Below are 20,710 nucleotides of genomic sequence, written 5' to 3' on the forward strand. Positions count from 1 at the left end.
GGAACAAATGTTAGTAATGTTTAAAAGTTACATATGCCACGTTGGAAAGGAAAACACCTTTAGATGGATTTATAAGGAGCCTTTCCTTCCCTACCTTATCGAATGTGGAGTGATAAGCCTCTTTATTAGAAGAGTACATATGTGTTGAGTGGTTAGTCATTCTGCTGGTGGTTAGCTAGTTTGTTAGATAGTTAGTTGTGGATTAATATATTTGGCAATCTCTATAAATGGTGTATATGTTGATGAATGAAGGCAACTATCCTTTCTGTGAATTCTCTATCCATTGTGCTTTCTAATACTCTCTGTCAAATTGCTTCTGCACCTCACAATTTTCGGAGAAAGAATTTCTTCATAGTTAGGATCTCAGAAGGGCATTTCCGAACGATTATTATCACTTCAATATAACATCTTTTACTCGATCAAGTCACAAAGTAAAGGAAAGGTATTACAGTATCCCTCCTACTCAATTCAATGTTTGCTAATCTAACAATTATATCTTCTGTAATCGTTTTCATGATGCTTATAATTTTTAATCATTGGTTTTACTAAGAGAAATGCTTGTTGATAGAAATGTAATAATTCATTAATTTCCAATGTCATAGGTGAATACAATTTAAATCCAAATGTCACTGATCGCTGATCTGATGAAGGTAATAACATGAAGTCCAAGCCTTCAATAAATGTTGGGAAATGATGAACCCTAACCCTCTAGGCGTAGATTTTTTATCCTTCATCAAAGAGAGATGGGAGGGGCTTCGTCTTTAACTTCTTCCTTGCTTGAGGGGGCAACATTTGGTTTATGCTCAGCCACTTCAACCTCCTTCATCGGTTATTCTGTCGTAGCCTCCACCTTATCGCCATCGTTCTTGTTGGTGGTTTCAACATCGCCATCCTCAGTCGGCTTCTCGGTCTTAGGAACGTCTGTCTCCGCCGAAACAGATTCAGAGGACGAGGTTTGAGGCTCCTTTTCCGCCTCCGATTTGGGTTTCTCAATCTGACTCTCACCTCCGTTAGTGTTGCTCTGCATGTAATACCATGTAGCAAATAAGTAATTTATGAAATTAATAAACATATTGCATGTATAACTGGTGAAGTACCTGAGCAGTGGTATCGGGCTTAGGTTTGTCGGAGCTTAAAGGAGCGGCCGCTGAGCCGTCGAACAAATCCTTAGGTTTGCTCGCACAGCCTCCCATGATAGAATTTCAAGTTTAGGGGATGAGAGAGTGGGGCGTGCGAGTTTCAGGAGGTGGTCGGATTGAAGTTTATTATCAGAGATTGAGGGAACTGAGGTTGAGGCGATCAACCAATGGGAACCAATCCATTAATATAGTCGCACCGCCTTCTAATCTTGCCCAAATATTTCCCTTCCGCTTCTTATGTTTGACCTGGTCAATCGCACTATACACGGTACCGCTTACTTTTCTCAGCCGCATTTCATGGGAGAGTAAGCGTATATCCCTTCGAGTTTGTTGTAACAATTTTGTACTCAATATTTAGTATAAAAAAAAAGAATATATGAAAGCCGTAATTTTACTGTCAAAATAATTTCGGCTTCTTAATAATAAATAAATAAAAAGTGAAAATATAATAGAGAAACAGGGTCTGTCCACAAGAACTTTGGTGTTTCTGATGAAGTGAACTTTCTTATTTAGATAATGATGAGATAAGGTAGAATTTTGGATGAGATAAAATAGGGGTTTAAAAATTGTTTAAAAAAAATAAAAGATAAGATTTAAATAAAAATATAATTAAATAAATAAATTTAAAGTGATTAAGATAAAGAGAAATTTATAGTAAAATTAGCATCAAGTTTCATCTTTTGCCTCAATTCCAATTGATCATCGGAATAAATTTTTGCTTCAATTATTGCCGGTTACAATCTACAAGACCCAACCCCTGTAACTTGTTTTTCTCTCTTGTGAATCGATAACCCCAAATCTATTTTTAGATATCAATCCTTTATGGAGACTAACTACGACTATCGTTGTCAGCACCAACCTGTTTTATAGATCTGGAAAAATTTGACTCGGACTATGTTGCCTCAATGAGAAACGAGCCCAATCTCAATTTCCCATAGTTGATCGTCGCTAAGTGTGTTCATAGGAAATCGAACTTGCTACCACCCGATTCTTCCTCCCAACTATAAATCAGAACAACATCCGAACCAACGTCGACTTTTTTATTAAAAGGCATTTTGATTTTAAAAATATAGGTCGATTACCAATCTTATTCCTCCAGAAAATAACTCAAAGTTTGTTTTAGTGTTCTTGAATCCTCACAATAGGGATTGAGCCATCGCTTCAACCTTTGACTATGGAGAAATTAGCTAAGTATGACAATCATACTTAAAATCTTAAAAATAAAAATAAAACTTTGAAAAAGACAAGAAAACTTTTATAAAACCAGAGGAAAGAAGAAGAATGAATTATAAATGTGTTTTTAGGCTTACTCTGAGAGGGTATTTATAGCCTTCAAAAAATCCTAAAAACATGGAAAATATAATTCTTAAAAATAAGAGATAATTCCTAAAGATAATTCTTAAAATACTTAAATTAAAATCTTAAATACATGAGTTTAATTTGAATTCAACTTTCAGAAACGTGCGGTTGATCCATTCGTCCTTCTAGAAGCATTGACTGGACCTTCTAGAATGTGTTGACTCATCGCCTCGTCATATACGTCATGCCCAGAGTCATGCCCACTAATCCAACCTTGATTTCGAAAATAAAAAAACTGCATAATCATGTCCTTTTGGTGTAATTTCCAGAATCTAGTGTCTTGCACAGAAAATGAATCAAAACGAACAATTCAGCCACAAAAACTAACAACTAAGGAGCAGTTTTAAGATAAAACAATAACTAAATAAAGCACCTATCAAATTCCCCCTCACTTATTCAATATTTGTCCTCAAGCATTCCTCAATTAACATGTCAAAATCACAAGTTGTCATCTTAAATTTCAATTTATTCTTCAAACTTCCAATTGAACTAAGTCCATGACAATTGTCGAATTCAAGGTACAATCAAGCAAAGACACAACTAAGAAAATTTTTAAGCAAGCAAGATATCCCAATTATTTGCCAACTTCAATAAACATGACTTAATAACTCATCCACTCAAAGTGTTTAGGGTAAAAGAAATAGTTCAAACCGGAACTAACCAAGATATTATCATAGGCTTGGAATCCAATCAAGTCTCCACTACTAAAAGTGAACATAATGAAATAATCAAGAGGTCTTTAAATCAAGGTGTAATGGGGATTAGGTTAAGGTAGAGAAAAGGCCATGGTGATCGGTTTAAGTACCAAGACAAGATATTTAAAAAATATTCCTAATATTTGTAAAATAAAATAAAATCAAATATATAAGAACATAAACATAATTTTTTTCAATCTTTTTTTCTTTTTCACCTTTTTCATTTTTTTTTTGCTTTTTTATGGTTTTCTTCTTGATGTTTTCTGCATTGTAATGTTGATCGAACTATTTTTTTGCAAATATAAAAAATGAAAAAAATAATAAAATGATGAAAAAATAAAATAAGGAACATACATCAATGTAAACAACTTATCTACTTGTCTTGATAAGGGTCGAAAAGAGGAATAAAAATAAAGGCTTGGGTTTAATTATGTGGTAAAAACAAAGAAAAATGATAAAGGCTCAAAAAGTGCTTCACTAGTGGATATATAAATGGTAGGCTTTTTTGGGAAAAGTGGGTTTAATCCTAATTGTTCATATAACATTAAAACATTAAAAATAAAGGTTTGGGTTTAATTATGTGGTAAAAACAAAGAAAAATGATAAAGGCTCAAAAAGTGGTTCACTAGTGGATATATAAAGGGTAGGCTTTTTAGGGAAAAATGGGTTTAATCCTAATTGCCTCTATCACATTAAAACATTATGCCCAACATATAGTCTCGATATGTATTAAGATTACGAGTTCTAGAATGTCATAACTAATTCAGTACACTCAAGTTAAACAATGAGAAAGAAAGAAAATGTATGCTCGTTAGGCTTGAATCTCACAAGAAAAGGCTTATATGTACCAAGTCAATTTCATCTCCATCAACAAATTCATGAAATATCAATACTTAGCAGAAAATCACCAGTTATACCAATAACCATTATGCAAATTATGTTCGATCGAAACATGGTCACAATTCAAGAGGAAGCAAGAGTATAAAGTGAATTTCAAGAATAAGCAACTAAAGATTCCAACGCATCAATATCAGAACAACTTAATTCCAAACAATCAAATAAGCAAGCAAAGAATTTGATAGCAAATTCTACCCCCACTTAGACCATATTGTGCCAATATGAATATAAAAGCACAAGAAAGGAAACATAATTACTCTACTGATTTAATGACGGCTGTGACCATGGCGATACGAACCCAGTCGAAGATAGGAAATGATCTCAACTAAGTTAGCCTCAATGGAATCAAGGAGCCCATAAACTTCATGGACCTCATTGTGCGGATGTTCGATCGGTTGTGGCTGCGGAGTAGTCCTCCAGAGAAAAAATCATTGATTGCGAGGTGTGATAGTGCCGAGATGAACTATGTGATGAATTTCGGGGGTGTCGACAAGGAGATCCATTGTGTCCAAACACCTAGCATCCAAAGTATCTATTGCAAAAGCATAAGTAAATTGGGCAGTGTCAAACTTCAATGGAAACAAACGGGATGCAAGGTGAGTAATATAAGGCCCGAGAATAAGGGGCAATCGGAGAACACAACCCGTTCAAAGGCGCGGCGAACCAAAATCCCAAATTTACCTTAGTATCAATTTGCATACATCATAAAAAACAGTTCAACCTTACTTAGTTAAAAAGAACAGTTCAACCTTAGTTAGTGTGGACGTAGTATCATTACGTCCGGAATAATTGTATGCTAAGAACCAGTGGATATAACGGAGAGTAGAATCATGAATGTACCATGCTTTAGTAGTACGTGAATTGTATTGAACTCCTGTCGATCCTGTGAGTGCCTCATAAGCTATGTCAATGTCGAAATCCTGAGGCATCTCAAGTAAAGCAGTTAAATATCCATGATCTGTGATATACGTCATGAACCCCATAGAAAAAAATAAAATCATTAATAGGCATTCTAAAGTAATGGCCAAGAAATTGAAAGGATATAATACTAGAAGAGTTGACAGAAACAACTCGTTGTTGTAGAAAGGTAGACGTAGCATAAAATTCAAACGCCAATTCATAATACGTGCTACACCAAATTTCAGGATATAATTCCCAACCAATAGTAGCAAAATAATTAGATACAGAATCTCGTAAATGTAAACTATTAAGAGTACAAGAAGAAATATTGAAAAATGGTGATGTTGGATGTTGTCGAACCTCCAGGACTCATCATCATCAAATTGAAGATATCCCTGAAGAATTTCTTCAATTAGAACCGGATATGTTCGACCTCGGTGGTGTCTTTCAGAAGAACCGTATTATCAGCATCACCCTAATGAGCAGAATGCTCACTATAATCGGCTACAAAACTTATAAAAAATGAAGGAGATGGTGGTGGTGTAACATACTGATGAGAAGATGAAGCAACGACAGCACCCGTCGGAATGGAAAACCTTGTTCAAAGTCCTTTGTAAAACCAAAAATAGGGTGCCACATCAGTAAAGGTTCCATTTCCAAAAGTGTAGAGTTTACCTCAGGTTGTTCAGGGATAGTTGACGATTGTGGTGTGGCATCTGGAATCGACTGGGATTTGAAACCCAATGACATAGAGTAGAATATCGGGGTAGCCGATGATGATGGTCTGGGATGCTGTGGATTGCTTGGACTAGTAATATGATGATGAGAGAAGGCAGAATAACCGGTGTACGAAAGAGCGTCAACGGGTTCGTACGTAAGCATTGTAGTTCTCGGTGGAGAGCCTTGTGGCCGTCGCCCACCACGACAGGAAGAAGGTGGAGCGGGCAGCAAGTTTGAATCTCTTGGAACAGTCATGAAGGCTGAAGTAGCATGGAGATGACGACCTCTAAGGTTGAGCGGCGGAGAAGCACCTTGATTGGCTTGGTTGCGCGTTCTCACCATCTTGGATTAAAGAAAAAAACAAAGTAGGTCAGAGTGGAGGCAGTGGTGCAACGATTTGGTGGTGGTGGTGTGATGGGTGTAGAGGTCGATCGGTGAAAGAAGAAGAAGATATGAGTGTGTCGTGTGGCTGGGGAGAAAAAAGAATGAAAAGGAAAAACGTTTTGTTTGTTTTAATGGGGCTTGTGTTATTAAACAAAAGGGAGAATTTGACATTGAGACAAACTATAATAGATGATTTAAAAGATAGGTATAAAAAGTATAATAAAAATAAAATAGGAGTTGAGTTTTTGGTTGTGATATAAAAAGAAAGGTGTAGATAGTGATAGGTGAAAAGATAAGGTAGGTCCTACCGAAAATTGAAAAAAAACTTTAATCCCCCCTAAATTAAAAGTTTCGGTAGTAGAGGGAAAATTTGATTTGGGGAATGTTATGGTGCACATGTGAGGGTAAGTTATGCTAACCTACATTGCCTCATGTATCCATACTTGAAACACTGCTCCTTGGTTATTTATTGGATCTAAATTTAGACATGTTCAGAAAATAAAATAAAATGAGCATCTAACAGAATAAAAATATACTGGAAATTAAATGGAATGAAATAAAACATGCAAAAAATAAATAAAATTTAATGAGTTGTCTCCCATAAAGTGCTTTTGTTTAACGTCGTTAGCTCGACGACCCGTTTTATTTTTAGTATTTGGGTTCCTCCAATTTGATTTCTTCGATTAGACCAACCAGAGCATTTTCATAATATAACTTCAACCTTTGAACATTAACTTTAAATCAAACTCTCGAGTTATCTTCAACTTCAATAGCACCGTGAGAAATATTTGAGTTACTGTAAAAGGTCTGAGCAATTTTGATCTGAGTTTTCCTACAAACAGTTTAAATTTAGAGTTAACAATAAAACCTTTTGATCGAAAAAATGTTTTAAAAGAAATTCTACTATCATGGAATTCTTTTTTTATTTATATATCCAAGCACTATCATAGGCGTTTCTCCATATTTCCTCAAGTTCCTGAATATGTAATTTCCGAGTTTCACCAACCTCATCCATGTCCATGTTACACTGTTTAACTGCCCATTATGCTTGGTGCTCCAATTCAACTGGCAAATGACACGGTTTAACGAAAACGAGTTGGTATGGAGACATACAAATGGGAACTTTATAAGCGGTTTGATATGCCCATAGTCATCGGTTAATTTTATACTCCAATCCTTACAGTATGGTTTAACAATTTTCTCAAGAATTGTTTTTATTTCTCAATTTGACACTTCAGCCAGCCCATTTGTTTACGGATGGTAAGCGGTAGAAATTCTTTAAGTTGCTCCAAATTTCTTCATCAACGATATGATTACTTGGTTAATGAAATGGGGTCGCTTATTATAGCCCATGGTGTGCCAAACTTAGGAAAAATAGAGTTTTTCAAGAAGTTAATTGTAGTTTTAGCATCATTATACAGGGTAGTCTTAGCTTCCACACATTTAGAAACATAATCAACAACCAAAATTATATAAGTATTTCCAAATGAAGAAACAAAAGAACTCATATAATCGATTCCCCAAACATAAAAAATCTCACAAAATTATACTGGATTAAGCGGCATCTCGTTTCTACGGCTTAAATTACCTGTATGTTGACAACTTTTACAAAATAGATAAGAGTCCCGAAAGATTTAGGCTAAAAGAAACCACATTAAAGAATTTTATGAGATGTACGTTTTGTCCTAAAATGACCACCACAAGAGTAAGAGTGACAAAATTGCAAAATTGAATTTACCTCATTTTTGGTAATGTATCGCCAAATTACCAGATCTGAGTAATGCTTCCATAAATAAGGATCGTCCTAAATATATTATCAAGATTCTCGCTTAATTCGATTTATTTCAGCTCTCGGTAAATCTATTGGTAACTTACCTGTGGCCAAATAATTGACCATATCCGTAAACCATGAAGTTATGCTTTGCATCACCATCAGATTTTCTTCAGGAAATTCTTCTCGAAGTGATGGATCGGTTATGAAAAGGGGAATTCGACTCAAGTGATCTGCTACCATATTTTTGGATCCCTTCTTATCCTTGATTTCTTAGTTAAACTATTGTAAAAAGAAGGATATATTAGATAAGCTTCGTTTTGCCTCCTATTTTCTCATCAAATATCTTAAAGTTGCATGATTAAAAAAAACAGTAATTTTAGTTCCAAGCAAATAAAATCTAAATTTTTTTAAAGCAAAAATTATAGAAAACAATTCTTTTTCCATTTTGGAATAATTTCTCTGAGTCGAATCTAAGGTTCGAGATGCATAAGCTATGAAATACAGCTCTTGTCAATTTTTTGACCGAGAACGGCTCCAATGCTTGTGTATGATGCGTCACACATAAGTTCGAAAGGGTAATTCTAATCTAGTAGTTTAACAATTGGGTTGATAAAAGCTTTTCTTTAATGAACCAAATGACTTCTTGCATTCTGAATTAAAATCAAACTCTTGATCCTTCTGAAGTAGATTGCATAAAGGTTGCGTTATATTTGAAAAGTCTTTAATAAACTTGTGGTAAAATCTTGCATGTCCAAGAAAAGAATGAATTTCCCTCACACTTGTGGGGTAAGGATGTGATAATTTCGTAAAAAGACTCAATTTCTAGTCTTTTCACTTAAGTTATTGCTCATCTAAACAAAGTGTGCACAACATTTAGTTTCATTTAATTGCATTTAGGTTATATTTGCTTGTGGTGGATAAGTGTTGCTTCGACAAGATTTATTTTGTTTAACTGATGCTGCTGAGGAGAAAGTGTTTGTGTGGATTGTGTATGTGCAGGAAACTTATAGAGGAAGAACATTTCAGTCGTGACAACGTAATTTGTAAGGGCCAAAGGAAGAAGAGATAAGATCTTTACTTAAGGCGTGAGCGAGCAACTATAGTGCTTTCCCATCGTTTACCAACCAACCTTCCTTGGTGTCCTCCATAGCCAGACTGTAGTAGAGCGGTGATCAGGTCTCGAGAGAGGCTGATCACCAAGGCAGGCACGATGCTGATCAGAATTGTCACGACATAGCCCCTAGTTTTGAGAGTCGTTCTTCCTTTGTTCTTAATTTCTTTACATATTTGGGGTTGTATTAAACGATGATACTTGTATGACATTTTGATAGCACCATGACTGTCTTACTTGGTGTTAATCTTTGTTTTTCCTAGACAGTTATTTTCTATTTTATGAATGATGAATTATGATTTTGCTCATGACTTTTTTGTTCATTGTTTAAATATTTTACCTTGACACTGTAAGAGCATCGAGAGATTGTCTGGAGTTTTGGTAAAACATATCTTGGCAATGTAAGAGCATCAAAAGATCGCCTTTTGTCTAGATAATGATCCTTAGATTCGAGAGAATTAAGATAGATCTACGTGAACAAGGGAATGAATCCGGGATGGTGATGTTCTAACTTGTCTACCTTAGAGATAAGGAGCAGGTTTCAATCAACTAAAAGGGATAGACGCTAGAGTATGATAGACAACGCCTATAGTTCACGCTGAGAGGTATTGCTACAATAACAATTTGACAAACCAAGGGTTGTAGTTAACGCTGAGTAGTATTGCCATAGCAACTATCTAAGAATACTTAGTAATCCTGTCAGGCAGCTTAAGCAAGTCATAATAATTCATTCTAGAGTTAGAGTAAATTGTTTTCAAAGCAAAATATTAGCATAACTGCTCTGTGATAAGTCTGAATATGTGAGGTTGTTTGAATTATATTTAAATAAACACTTGTCTTTACTTTGTTTTATTAGTCTGCGTATTTGTTTTGTCTCAACCAAAATTTTCTGAACTCATACATTATAGCACTTTATTGTTTTATTATTGCTAGTTTTTAGTTTGACAAGATAGTAGGAATTAGCTTGTGACAACTAGTTCTAGTTGTGGTGAAGAGTAAATTTCTTGACCAATCCTTGAGGAGACGATAACTCACTTACCCTATATTACTTGATTCGATTGTGTATACTTGCACATAATTACTTTCCTTATCATATTCATTTACAAGCGATCAGGAAGTTAGCATATAACATCTGTATTTGTTTTATCAACTGCAATCCCTTTTGAAGAAACAATATGGCCTAGAATTAACCCCTTATCAACCATAAAATAACACTTTTCGTAATTTAAAACAAGGTTAAATTCTAGGCACCATCTAAGAACATTTGTTAAATTTAAAAAAGATTCATTAAACGAATTACCGTAAACAGTGAAGTCATCCATGAAGACATCAATACCGTTCTCGATATAGTCAGAGAAAATACTAACCATACACTTTTGGAATGTGGCATGTACATTGCAAAGTCCGAAATACATACGTCGATAAGCAAAGGTGCCAAAGGGACATGTGAATTTTGTCTTTTCCTGATCTTTTGGTGCCACTGAAACCTGGAAAATCCTGAAAAAGCCGTCAAGACAACAATAATGAGACTTACCATCTAATCTTTCTATCATTTGTTCTATAAATGGAAGAGGAAAGTGGTCTTTTCTAGTTAATGAGTTCAACTTCCTGTAATCGATGCAGACTCTCCATCCATTCTGAACTCTTGTTGGGACTAACTTACCTTATGAATTCTCAATTACCCTGACTCTGGTTTTCTTCAAAACCACAAGGATTAGACTTACCCAATTATTGTCTGAGATTGGGTAAATTACATATTCTTCAAGAAGTTTCAGGATTTCCTTTTTCACCACTTCCATCATAGGTGGATTTAATCGGCGTTGTTCTTCCCTTGAGGGATTTGGTCCTTCTTCAATCTTTATTTTTGCATGCAAGTTGAGGGGGATAAGTCCATTGATATCGATAATAGTCTAGCCAATTTTTATTTAATGCGCTCTTAACACTGTTACCAAGTCATCCTCTTCTTTTTTTTCAATAACTTACTTGAGAAAATAACTGAAAAAGTTTTGTTTTCGCCTAAAAATGCATAATTCAAGTGCTCCGGTAATTTTTTCAAATCGACTTGAGGTGTCTGTATAACAAAAAGAAACAACTTAGGATTTGAAGGAATAAAACATGAATCATAATTTAACCGAAAAGATTTCTTTAAACTCCCTGGTTTCATAGTCAAGTTCTTCCAATTCCCTACACAGATTATCAACAAATTTATCTTTTCTAAATTTTTCAACGGCTGGGCTCAATGATATCTACAAAGTTTATACTAACAGTATTATCAGGATAACGCATTGTTTTGTATACATCAAATTTTATGATCTACTGTCAAACTCCATTGTAAGAATGCCACTTCTTACATTGATTTTCGTATTTGTTGTGCTAAGGAAGGGACAACCCAAAAATATTTCTGAACAAGTATTCGTTCGGTCATTTTACATGTCAATAACATAGAAATCTGTCTGAAATATAAGCTCATTTACCTTAACTAAGACATCTTCCAAGGTTCCTTCGAGATATATTATTAATCGATCAGCCAGTTGTATTGTTACTCTTATATTCTTCAAAGGCTCATTAGAAAGTAAGTTGTATATAGTTAAAGGCGTAATACTAATAGAAGCATCTAAATCGCAAATTGCATTTTAATTTTAACTTTACCAATTTTGCAAGGTATAGAAAACATACCTTGAGCTTTTAACTTTTGTGGAAGTTTCGTTGGAATACAGCTGAAACATGCTCTCCCAAATTCACATTTTCTTTTCTGTTAAGCTTTCATTTTCTGGTACAAAGGTCTTTAAGAAAACTAGTATACCTTGTTATTTTCGAATTACGTCAAGGAAATGTATGTTGATTTCAACATTTCAAAATACTTCCAAAATTTCCTTCTCTTCAGCTTGATTATCTCTTTTTACTAACCTGGAAGGAAAAATGGTGGAGTTTCATAGGGAGATGGTGTCAGATCAGGATTTGAAACATTTTTCTTCTTTTTCTGGGGATTTGCGTCAATCTCTTTTTCCTTAGGGGGATCTGCGCCAACTGCTTCTTCTTCTATTTGGGATTTTGGTTCTTCTCCATTCTTTTGGGGATTTGATCCAACATCCTCTGGGATTGGTTGTTCGATAATTATACCACTTTAAAAAGTGAAGAAGGTAACTTCTCTTGTGATTCTAATCTTCCAACGATTTGAGCCAGTTGACTCATTTGTTTATCCAATTTTTGTTGATGGGCCTCGGTCTGATTTTGGAATTTTTCCCGACAAGGCCAAACGTTTAACAATGGATTTTAGAGAGGAATTTTTGTGGTTGAAACGTTTGTAGGGGCCTTTGTTGATAGGCTTGATTTTGCCTTGAGTTTTTTCAATAGCTCAGATTTGGATGGTCTCTCCATCCCGGATTAAAAGTATTAGAGTATGGGTTATAGGGTCTCTTAGGAGGTCCTGGAAGGTTCTCTACAACATTTTCTTTTGCGCCAACTATATCTTGAAGCATTGGACAACATTCTGTTGGATGATCTGACATTGTGCATATTCCACATACTCTTGCTGATCCAATTTTCCCTGCAACCAAAGAATTAACTACATCAGTTACTTTATCAATTTTGTTTTCTAAGGAAATAGTACTTATCTCGTGAACCCGTCGGTTGGGTTCACTTGAGGTGCCAAAATGCTGAGAGTTGGGAGCCATTGTCAAAATTAATTTCCTTTATGCATCTGGTGTTTTGTTCACAAGAGATCCTCCACTAGCAGAATCTATAGTTTTTCATCTCCATTGAAAGTAACCCTTTATAGAAATACTGGATGAGTGTTTGCTCGAATAATCTGTGTTGTGGACAGCTTGCACAAAGTTTCTTAAATCGCTTTCAGTAATCGTAAAGCGATTCATCATCTTTTTTTCTTATTCCCATAATGTTTCTCCTTAATTCACTTGCTTTTTCTACTGGGAAAAACTTATAAAAATCCGAGTTAAATCAGCCCAAGTATTTATAAAATTGGGAGGTAAATAAAATAGTCACTCTTTAGCTAAATTAGATAAAGAAAAAAAAGGAAAGCCCATAGTTTTATTTGGTTTTCAAATACTCCCTGAGGTTTCATGCTTGAACAGTCCATATGAAACTCTGTGAGATGTTTATGTGGGCTTTTACTAGGAAGCCCATGGAATGTAGGAAGAAGATGAATAAGTTTCGTTTTCAGAGTAAACGAAGTTGCGCCTTGAGGAAAAATGATGCAAAGAGGTTGTTGTATTAAAGGTACTGCAGCTAACTGTCGAATCGTCTGATCTGCCATTGGTTCTGGCGTGTTCTTTGTGCCAAGTGTTTCTTCGGTTATCGGTTCTTTGTTTGTATTACATGAATATGATCCTTCCAAATTTAATTCTGGATCTGATTGCTCCAGTTGTCCCTATTGTCATTTCCTTCTTTTTTCTCAAAGCGTTTTTGCGTGAATTCATCTTTGCTCGAGCTTCAATTTCTGGATCAAATTCTACCAAATCACCTGGATTACTTCTGGCCATAAATAAAAAATAACTTTATCAATTACTTTAGTCGAAGTCTCCAGCAACAGCGCCAATTTTGACAGGTGTCGTTTTACTGTCAAAATAATTTCAGCTTCTTAACAATAAATAAATAAAAAGTGAGAGTAGAATAGAGAAGCAGGATCAGTCTACAAGGACTCTGGTGTTTCTGATGAAGTAAACTTTCTGATTTAGATAAGGATGAGATAAGGTAGAGTTTTGGATGAAATAAAATAGGGGGTTTAAAAATTGTTTTTTTAAAATATAATAATTAAATAAAAGAAAATAATTAAATAAATAAATTTAAAGTGATTGAGATGAAGAGAAACTTATAGTAAAATTAGCCTCAGGCTTCAGCTTTTGCCTCAATTCCAATTGATCATTGGAATAAATTTTTGCTTCGGTTATTTGTCGGGTACAGTCTACAGGGCCCAACCCCTGTAACTTGTTTTTCTCTCTTGTGAACTGATAACCCAAAATCTATTTTTGGATATCAATCCTTTATGGAGACTAACTACGACTATCTTCGTCAGCACCAACCTGTTTTATAGATCTGGAAAAACCTAACTCGAACTATGTTGCCTCAATGAGAATCGAGCCCGATCTCAATTTCCCTTAGCGAACCGCCACTAAGTATGTTCACAGGAAGTCGAACTTGCTACCAGTTGATTCTTCCTCCAACTTATTAATCAGAACAACTTTCGAAGCAACTTCGACTTTTTGATTAAAAAGTGTTTTGATTTTAAAAAGATAGGTTGATTTTAAAATGTGTTTTTCAATCCTCACAATAAGGATTGAGTCATCGCTTCAGCCTTTGGCTGTGGAGAAATTAGCTAAGTATGATAATCATAATTTAACATCTTAAAAATAAAAAGAAAAATAAAAAGAAAAAAAAACTTTTATAAAACCAGAGGAAAGAATAAGAAGAATGAATTCTAAATGTGATTTTAGGCTTACCCTGAGAGGGTATTTATAGCCTTCAAAAATCCTAAAAACATAGAAAATATAATTACTAAAAATAAGAAATAATTCCTAAAGATAATTCTTAAAAATATTTAAACTAAAATCCTAAAAACATGAGTTTAATTTGAATTCGACTTTCAGAAACATGCGACTAATTCATTCGTCCTTCTAGAAGCACTGATTGGACCCTCGTCAAATGAGTCATGCTTAGAGTCATGTCCACTAATCTATCATTGATTCTAAAAATAAAAACACTGCAAAATTATGTCATTTTGGTGTAATTTCCAGAACCTAGTGTCCTGCACAGAAATTGAATCAAAACGAACAATTCAGCCACAAAAACTAACAACTAAGAAGCAATTTAAAGATAAAATAATAACTAAATAAAGCATCTATCAATATATAATATTAAAAATATTTGTTAAGATAGGATTAAATAGTTATTTTGATCTCCTTAATTTTAAATTTTGATAAAAAAAGTATTATTGTTTTATTAAAATTCATTGATTTATTAACAGTACACATTGATTTATTGACGATCCACACTTGTCATTGTAGTAATATAATATCACATTAAACAAAATATTATGATGTAATGTTAGTTATTGATTTAATAAATTAGTCATCTGATGACAACCAGTAATGGATCTAGAAATTTAAAAAAATAAAAGTTCAAAAATTTTAATTCTCTTTTTCTTTAACCAAATGAGTATGTAATTTTTTTCAAACATTCCTTTAATATATTGAACTATATTTAATAATTTATCTAAAATAATGGGTATGCATTTGACCTTGTGAGTCGTGTGCATCTGCCCCCGGTGACAACATGATAAATTATTATTTATTGATCAATTAAATGATGATACAAGTTATCACCTTGTACGGAAACTATAAGACAGCAAATTATTGAATGGGTTTATAGCAAAGGAGGTAAAGGGGAGATCTCAGACTTGTAAAGTGCGCTTTGACCTTGGGCATTATTATAGTATTTGAAGGAAAGTTACAAGAAATAGAGTGATGTTCTGTTTAATTTAGACTTACAGATCAAGTGTTTTTCAGCGGCAACAAAGGTGTTTCTTTCCTGAAAATTTGTTGGATTCTCGAGGCTGTAAAAGACATCCGGCCAGTACTACATGGCAGTTCTACTCTCTTACCAAATGAATCAACATCCTTTTAATCAAACTCTAAATATCCCCTAAACCCTTGCCTTTCTTTTTGGGAATTTTCACAACATTTTAATAATCACCAAAGGAGTCTGGTTTTCAGGCAAAGGGAGTAGTACCATTTCTATTCCTTCTTGGAGCTCTGAAGTGAAAAGCCCGGTTGACTCGAGTCCCTTGCTTCTACAGCTCTGGGGTTCAGGATTTCGCCTTCAGTGTCTCCAGAAGGAGCATGTTTTTTGTTTTCGGATAGCTCAGGGGAACTGTTTACATGAGAACCACCAGTAGGAACATCACGGACCAGGCTTTTGTACATGGTGAGAGTTTGGGCGATCATGTTGGCAGGGTTTGCAGCAGAACTAGGAAGTAACATTGTTGTACCCTAACATATGAGCAGAAAGGGCAAATTAAAGCAGGATGACAGAGATAGAGTGAATAATCATTGACAACATTAATACTTAGCAGCACAAGTCTGAGATCTCCCCTTTACCTCCTTTGCAATATTACTGAAGGCTTGAATGTACTGCTCCGCAATCCTTAAACTTGCTGCCTGCAAAAGAGACCATAATGTTGAGCCCCATGTTTACTTAGGAATGAGCATGATATCAGCACCTCATCTATAAATGACTTCAGAATGGCAAATTATGATTCATATAGCACTAACAAATTAGAAATGCTATTTAAAGGATTGGAAAAGACAAAGTAAGAAGGGGTCAAGATTATTTAAAAAAAATATCATGCATTCAACATATTCTCTATATCTGCAAAATCCAGACAACTAATGAGTATTGAATCATTCTACAAGAACATCACTAATTGGATATCTTAGGCATGGACTATTTGACATTTATAGGTACTACCACAAGTCAACGCATTTACGAAATTCTAAGATGTGGAAATTCATGATGCTAGAAAGTAGTCTGGGAAATATTGTTTAAATCTTCCTCTAATAGCTTCAGGTTGGACTGCATAAACGTTGGCACTTATTATGTACACATGAAATGAGAAAGATGGAATAAGCTCACCTCCACTCCCCCATTTTCCTTCAGTGACTGAGACACCAAGGCAATTCCTTTAGCTGTAGCTTGTGCTCTAGCAAGGATGGCTTCCGCTTCACCTGATTAATGAGTTTGTTAAGAAGGAAAACTTGAAGACATCAAAGGAAGATGCAATCATGCAACAAAGTAAGTAAAAGGGATAAGAACAAAAACAAAATCAGATGGTATCACAATTAGTTTGTGTTGTCCATACAAGGAAAGTTCATAATGATATACATAAATGAATAATCAAAATTAATAACCTGCATCAACTTGTACAATTCATACAAAGCCCTATCATCTTTTAACATAAATACTGTTTGCAGGTTGATGATCACTAACCTTGTGCTCGGTTAACTTGATCCATTCTTGCAGCTTCAGATGCTAAAATCACAGCACTTTTCCTACCATCAGCAATATTTATATTGGACTGCCGCTCTCCTATTAGAATTAACTTTTATGAATAAATCATACCATCTAAAATCAACTATTAAAATAAGATGGTATTGTGCCAGAAGGCAGTAGACACTCTAGGTTAAACTAAATGGGATAAGAAATATTTTAAACTTAATTCATTACCTTCAGATTCAAGAATTTGTGCTCTCTTTTTACGCTCTGCTTCTGCTTGCATCTCCATAGCTGCCCTCACACCACGAGGAGGAGATATATCCCCTGGGATAACAGAGAAGTGAAATATATACAAAGGAAGTATTGGTAAAATAAAGAGTGCCAAAATCCAAGTATTGCTGAACCATACTCACTTATCTCATAACGAAGACATTGCAGGCCCCAGTCTTTTGCAGCCACATTGATGGCCTCCTGTAATGCTTACATAATTTCAAAAGAATCATCATCTTTTTCCCAGAGCGTAAACAAGGTGCGGGGTACATTTAAGACTTTTATAGCGCAATATGAGTACGAGAATAATATTGTCTAATTCTAACTTTCTTGGCACTACCAGATTCACTTGTGAGTTGAAAATATAGTTATTGGCACCACCTGATTCACTTGATAACATTGGTAGTTGCCATAAGAAGAATAAAATGTCATATTAAGCTATGTAACCAACATTCTTTTTTCCAAGTGAAAGTAAACAAATCGAAAATAGAGTAGTTATTGACAATGCCTCCTCCCAAACCGTTGGTAAAAAGTCAGAATCATATTTATAGCAAGACTAAATAGACTAATGATTCGTTAGAGCCTCAACCTATTTCGATTGAACCTTTTATTGATCTGAACCAGAATTTTACCATAAACTCGAATTATTGAATGTCAGCAGGTTCATCCATGTAATAACACAATTTTATGGGTGAATCAAAGGAAAAAAACGAACCACAATCTTCTCGTTGAGAGTATCCCTCTCTTCGAAGGTCTTGTCGAGGGTAATTTTGCCAAGCTCGCTACGCATGGTAGTTTGAGCAAGCTGAATGACGGCATAGATTGGGTTCTCAACGCCATAAGAGGCAAGTTGTGGGTCCACAATCTGTAAGGTTCCAAAGCTAATTTTAGAGCAGAGATTTTTCAAGTTGAGCAGAGAGGCGGGTGAAAATGAAAGACCTTGACATAAAGAACACCGTCGATGAGAATGCTGACATTGTCCTTGGTAATAGCGGATTGGTCCGGAATAGGAATGGCTTCTTCCTTGAGGGAATGAACGTAAGCAATTCGATCTACCAATGGGATAAGGAAATGTATTCCAGACGGCAGCGTTTTCAAGTATTTCCCGAATCTTTCTATCACGTAGGCTTTCTTCTCCGGTACGATGCGAATGCCCCAATTGACTGGAGGTGAAGCCTCGTACCTTGAAATTTAACCCAATAAGAAAGCTAGAAATGAGATGTGAAACCAATACTATAAATATAAAAATAGTAAACTACCTGAAGCTAGGATCGCGGCCGGTACGAAGATGGCGGACGGTGGTGGCGAAAGGAAGAGCTGGAGAAGAATGCTGGCGGATAACGGCAGTTGAGAAGGAGGAATCCTGGAGATATCGAATAGTTCTAACAGCGTTGTTCAGGGAACCCACTCTCCACATCTTAGCCATTTCGATTTCTCAAGAATTTGACTGATTTTTTTCTTTCTCTTTTCTTTCCCCAATTCAAGCCAGTGAGGGGTAAAACCCTAGGAAAACCTTTGAAATGGTGAATCAATATATCGGTAAAATACATTAGACATCCCTTAACTATATTCGAATAATTTTTTTGGATCATACATTTTAAAAAAGTTAAAAGAATTATTAAATTCTTATAAAATATTATTTTTGTTGGTTTAATTATTGGATAAGAATAATTAATTTTCTGTTGTTTTTTTAATGTAATTTACACCTCAATTTATTGCTATAAAAATCCATGTTCACTAATTAGACATCCAAACGTTTTTTTTTTTGCAATAAAAATTCATTCTTCTAGCAATTTCTTATTATAAAATAAAATATTTTATGTAATTAAATGAAAAGTATCATGAAAATAATTAAAATATATAAATTATTATGATAAAATAAAACTATACAAATCGCAATTAAAATGAATATATATGTAGTGTTTAAAAGATAGGCAAGTTGTACGTTTATATTATTATTCTATCTTTCTTGTTTTAATCTCTACAAAATAGATATAAATAAATTAGTTATTTTATCAGTGTATTAATTAGACATTAAATTTTGATATGACAGATGTTTTGAGTTTATTAATTATTTTGTCGAAGGGTTACAACTGATCAAAGGATATAGAACTCCAAAAAATTTGATTTACGTAAAATTTCCTTCGAAAGCTCGAAATTGTCGTGGCGTCATTGCTTGCGTAAGCATATATCTAAAGATATAAATGGTGTATGAATTATGATGACATGTATCATATGCATAATTCAACATTTGCATCTTCAGTGCAATTTTCATTCCGATAACCATTTCTATTCAGAGATTAAAAGATAAGATCTGGTTGCGCTCGAAGTCGGCCAAGCATTGAGAAATCTGTGATGCAGGGTTAAGCACCCAGAAGAATACGCCTGCAAATTCTTAACCATGAATCAAGATGGCATCACTCTTTATGCTCTCAGTCTCATGAACAAAGACAAGGTTCTCACGGAAAGCTGATAAGTAGCTCCAAAAACTTGATGAACAAGGTTCTAATGTTGGACCATTTGTAGGTACTACTTGAAAGATGCAGTGCGGGAAGGTGGAATTTCATTCAATAAGGCCTATGGTATGACCGCATTTGAGTACCATGGTACGGATCCTAGATTCAAAGAAAGCCTTCAACTGGGGAATGTCTGATCACTCCACCACTACCATGAAGAAGATTCTTGAGATATATGATTTCTTTGATGGGCTCAAAACATTGATTGATTTCGATGGTGGAACCCGAGCCTCGCTTAATATGATCATCACCAAGCACCCTTCCATTAAGGGCATTAACTTTGATTTGCCTCATGTCATTGAGGATGCTCCACCTTATCCTAGTATGACAATTCCTGGACTCACTTTGAACTTCAAATTGGTAAATGAACGTTATCAATAATGAGAAAATGGTCTGTGTTTTTTCACTGTAGGTGTGTAGCCTGTTGGTGGAGACATGTTGAAAGGTTCCTATAGGAGATGTTATTTTGATATTTTCATGAAGGTGAGTTCGACTCGACTGAAAACTCAACTCTCTTTTTCCCTACTTCATGATTTTTACTTGCCTCATCGACCATGTTTTTTACTGATGCAGTGGATATGCCACGAACGGAGTGATGAGCGCAGTTCGAAATTTTTGAACAAGTGCTACAAAGCTTTGCCAGACAAGGGAAAAGTAATTGTTGCAGAATCCATTCTTCCACATTACCCCGATCCTAGCCTCCCTAAGAAGTTAGTTCTCCATATCGATTGCATATGTTGGCTCACAATCATGATGGAAAAGAGAGGACCAAGAAAGAATTTGAGGCCTTGACCAAGGGTGTAGGGTTTCAGGGTTTCCGAGTCAAACGCTGCGCTTTCGGCACATACATCATGGAGTTCCTCAAAAGGATTTGAATCTATCCATGTTATATGCTCGGCACAAATAAGAAAGATATGTTCTGCTGCATGTGAAGAATA

General features: G+C 34.9%; 1 protein-coding gene, 1 long non-coding RNA gene and 1 pseudogene across 2 annotated transcripts; 2 read left to right on the forward strand and 1 right to left on the reverse strand.

Annotated features, from left to right (window-relative positions):
- Nucleotides 1-15,472: 15,472 nt before the first annotated feature.
- On the reverse strand, nucleotides 15,473-18,783 carry LOC120172104 (stomatin-like protein 2, mitochondrial). Its single transcript, XM_039179662.1, has 9 exons — nucleotides 18,516-18,783; nucleotides 18,196-18,439; nucleotides 17,972-18,121; nucleotides 17,400-17,457; nucleotides 17,218-17,310; nucleotides 16,981-17,079; nucleotides 16,627-16,718; nucleotides 16,092-16,151; nucleotides 15,473-15,983 (listed from the first exon to the last, which is right to left on the reverse strand). The coding sequence occupies exons 1-9, from the start codon at nucleotides 18,680-18,682 to the stop codon at nucleotides 15,729-15,731; spliced, it is 1,218 nt and encodes a 405-aa protein (XP_039035593.1). The 5' UTR covers nucleotides 18,683-18,783; the 3' UTR covers nucleotides 15,473-15,728.
- A 677-nt stretch (nucleotides 18,784-19,460) lies between these two features.
- Nucleotides 19,461-20,153, forward strand: LOC120172138 (annotated as a pseudogene).
- A 49-nt stretch (nucleotides 20,154-20,202) lies between these two features.
- On the forward strand, nucleotides 20,203-20,648 carry LOC120172103. Its single transcript, XR_005520936.1, has 2 exons — nucleotides 20,203-20,255; nucleotides 20,346-20,648. It is a non-coding gene; the product is annotated as an uncharacterized LOC120172103 (long non-coding RNA).
- Nucleotides 20,649-20,710: the final 62 nt, after the last annotated feature.

This window comes from Hibiscus syriacus, unplaced genomic scaffold, assembly GCF_006381635.1.
Source record: "Hibiscus syriacus cultivar Baekdansim isolate YM2019G1 unplaced genomic scaffold, ASM638163v2 tig00111842_pilon, whole genome shotgun sequence".
Lineage (NCBI taxonomy): Eukaryota > Viridiplantae > Streptophyta > Magnoliopsida > Malvales > Malvaceae > Hibiscus > Hibiscus syriacus.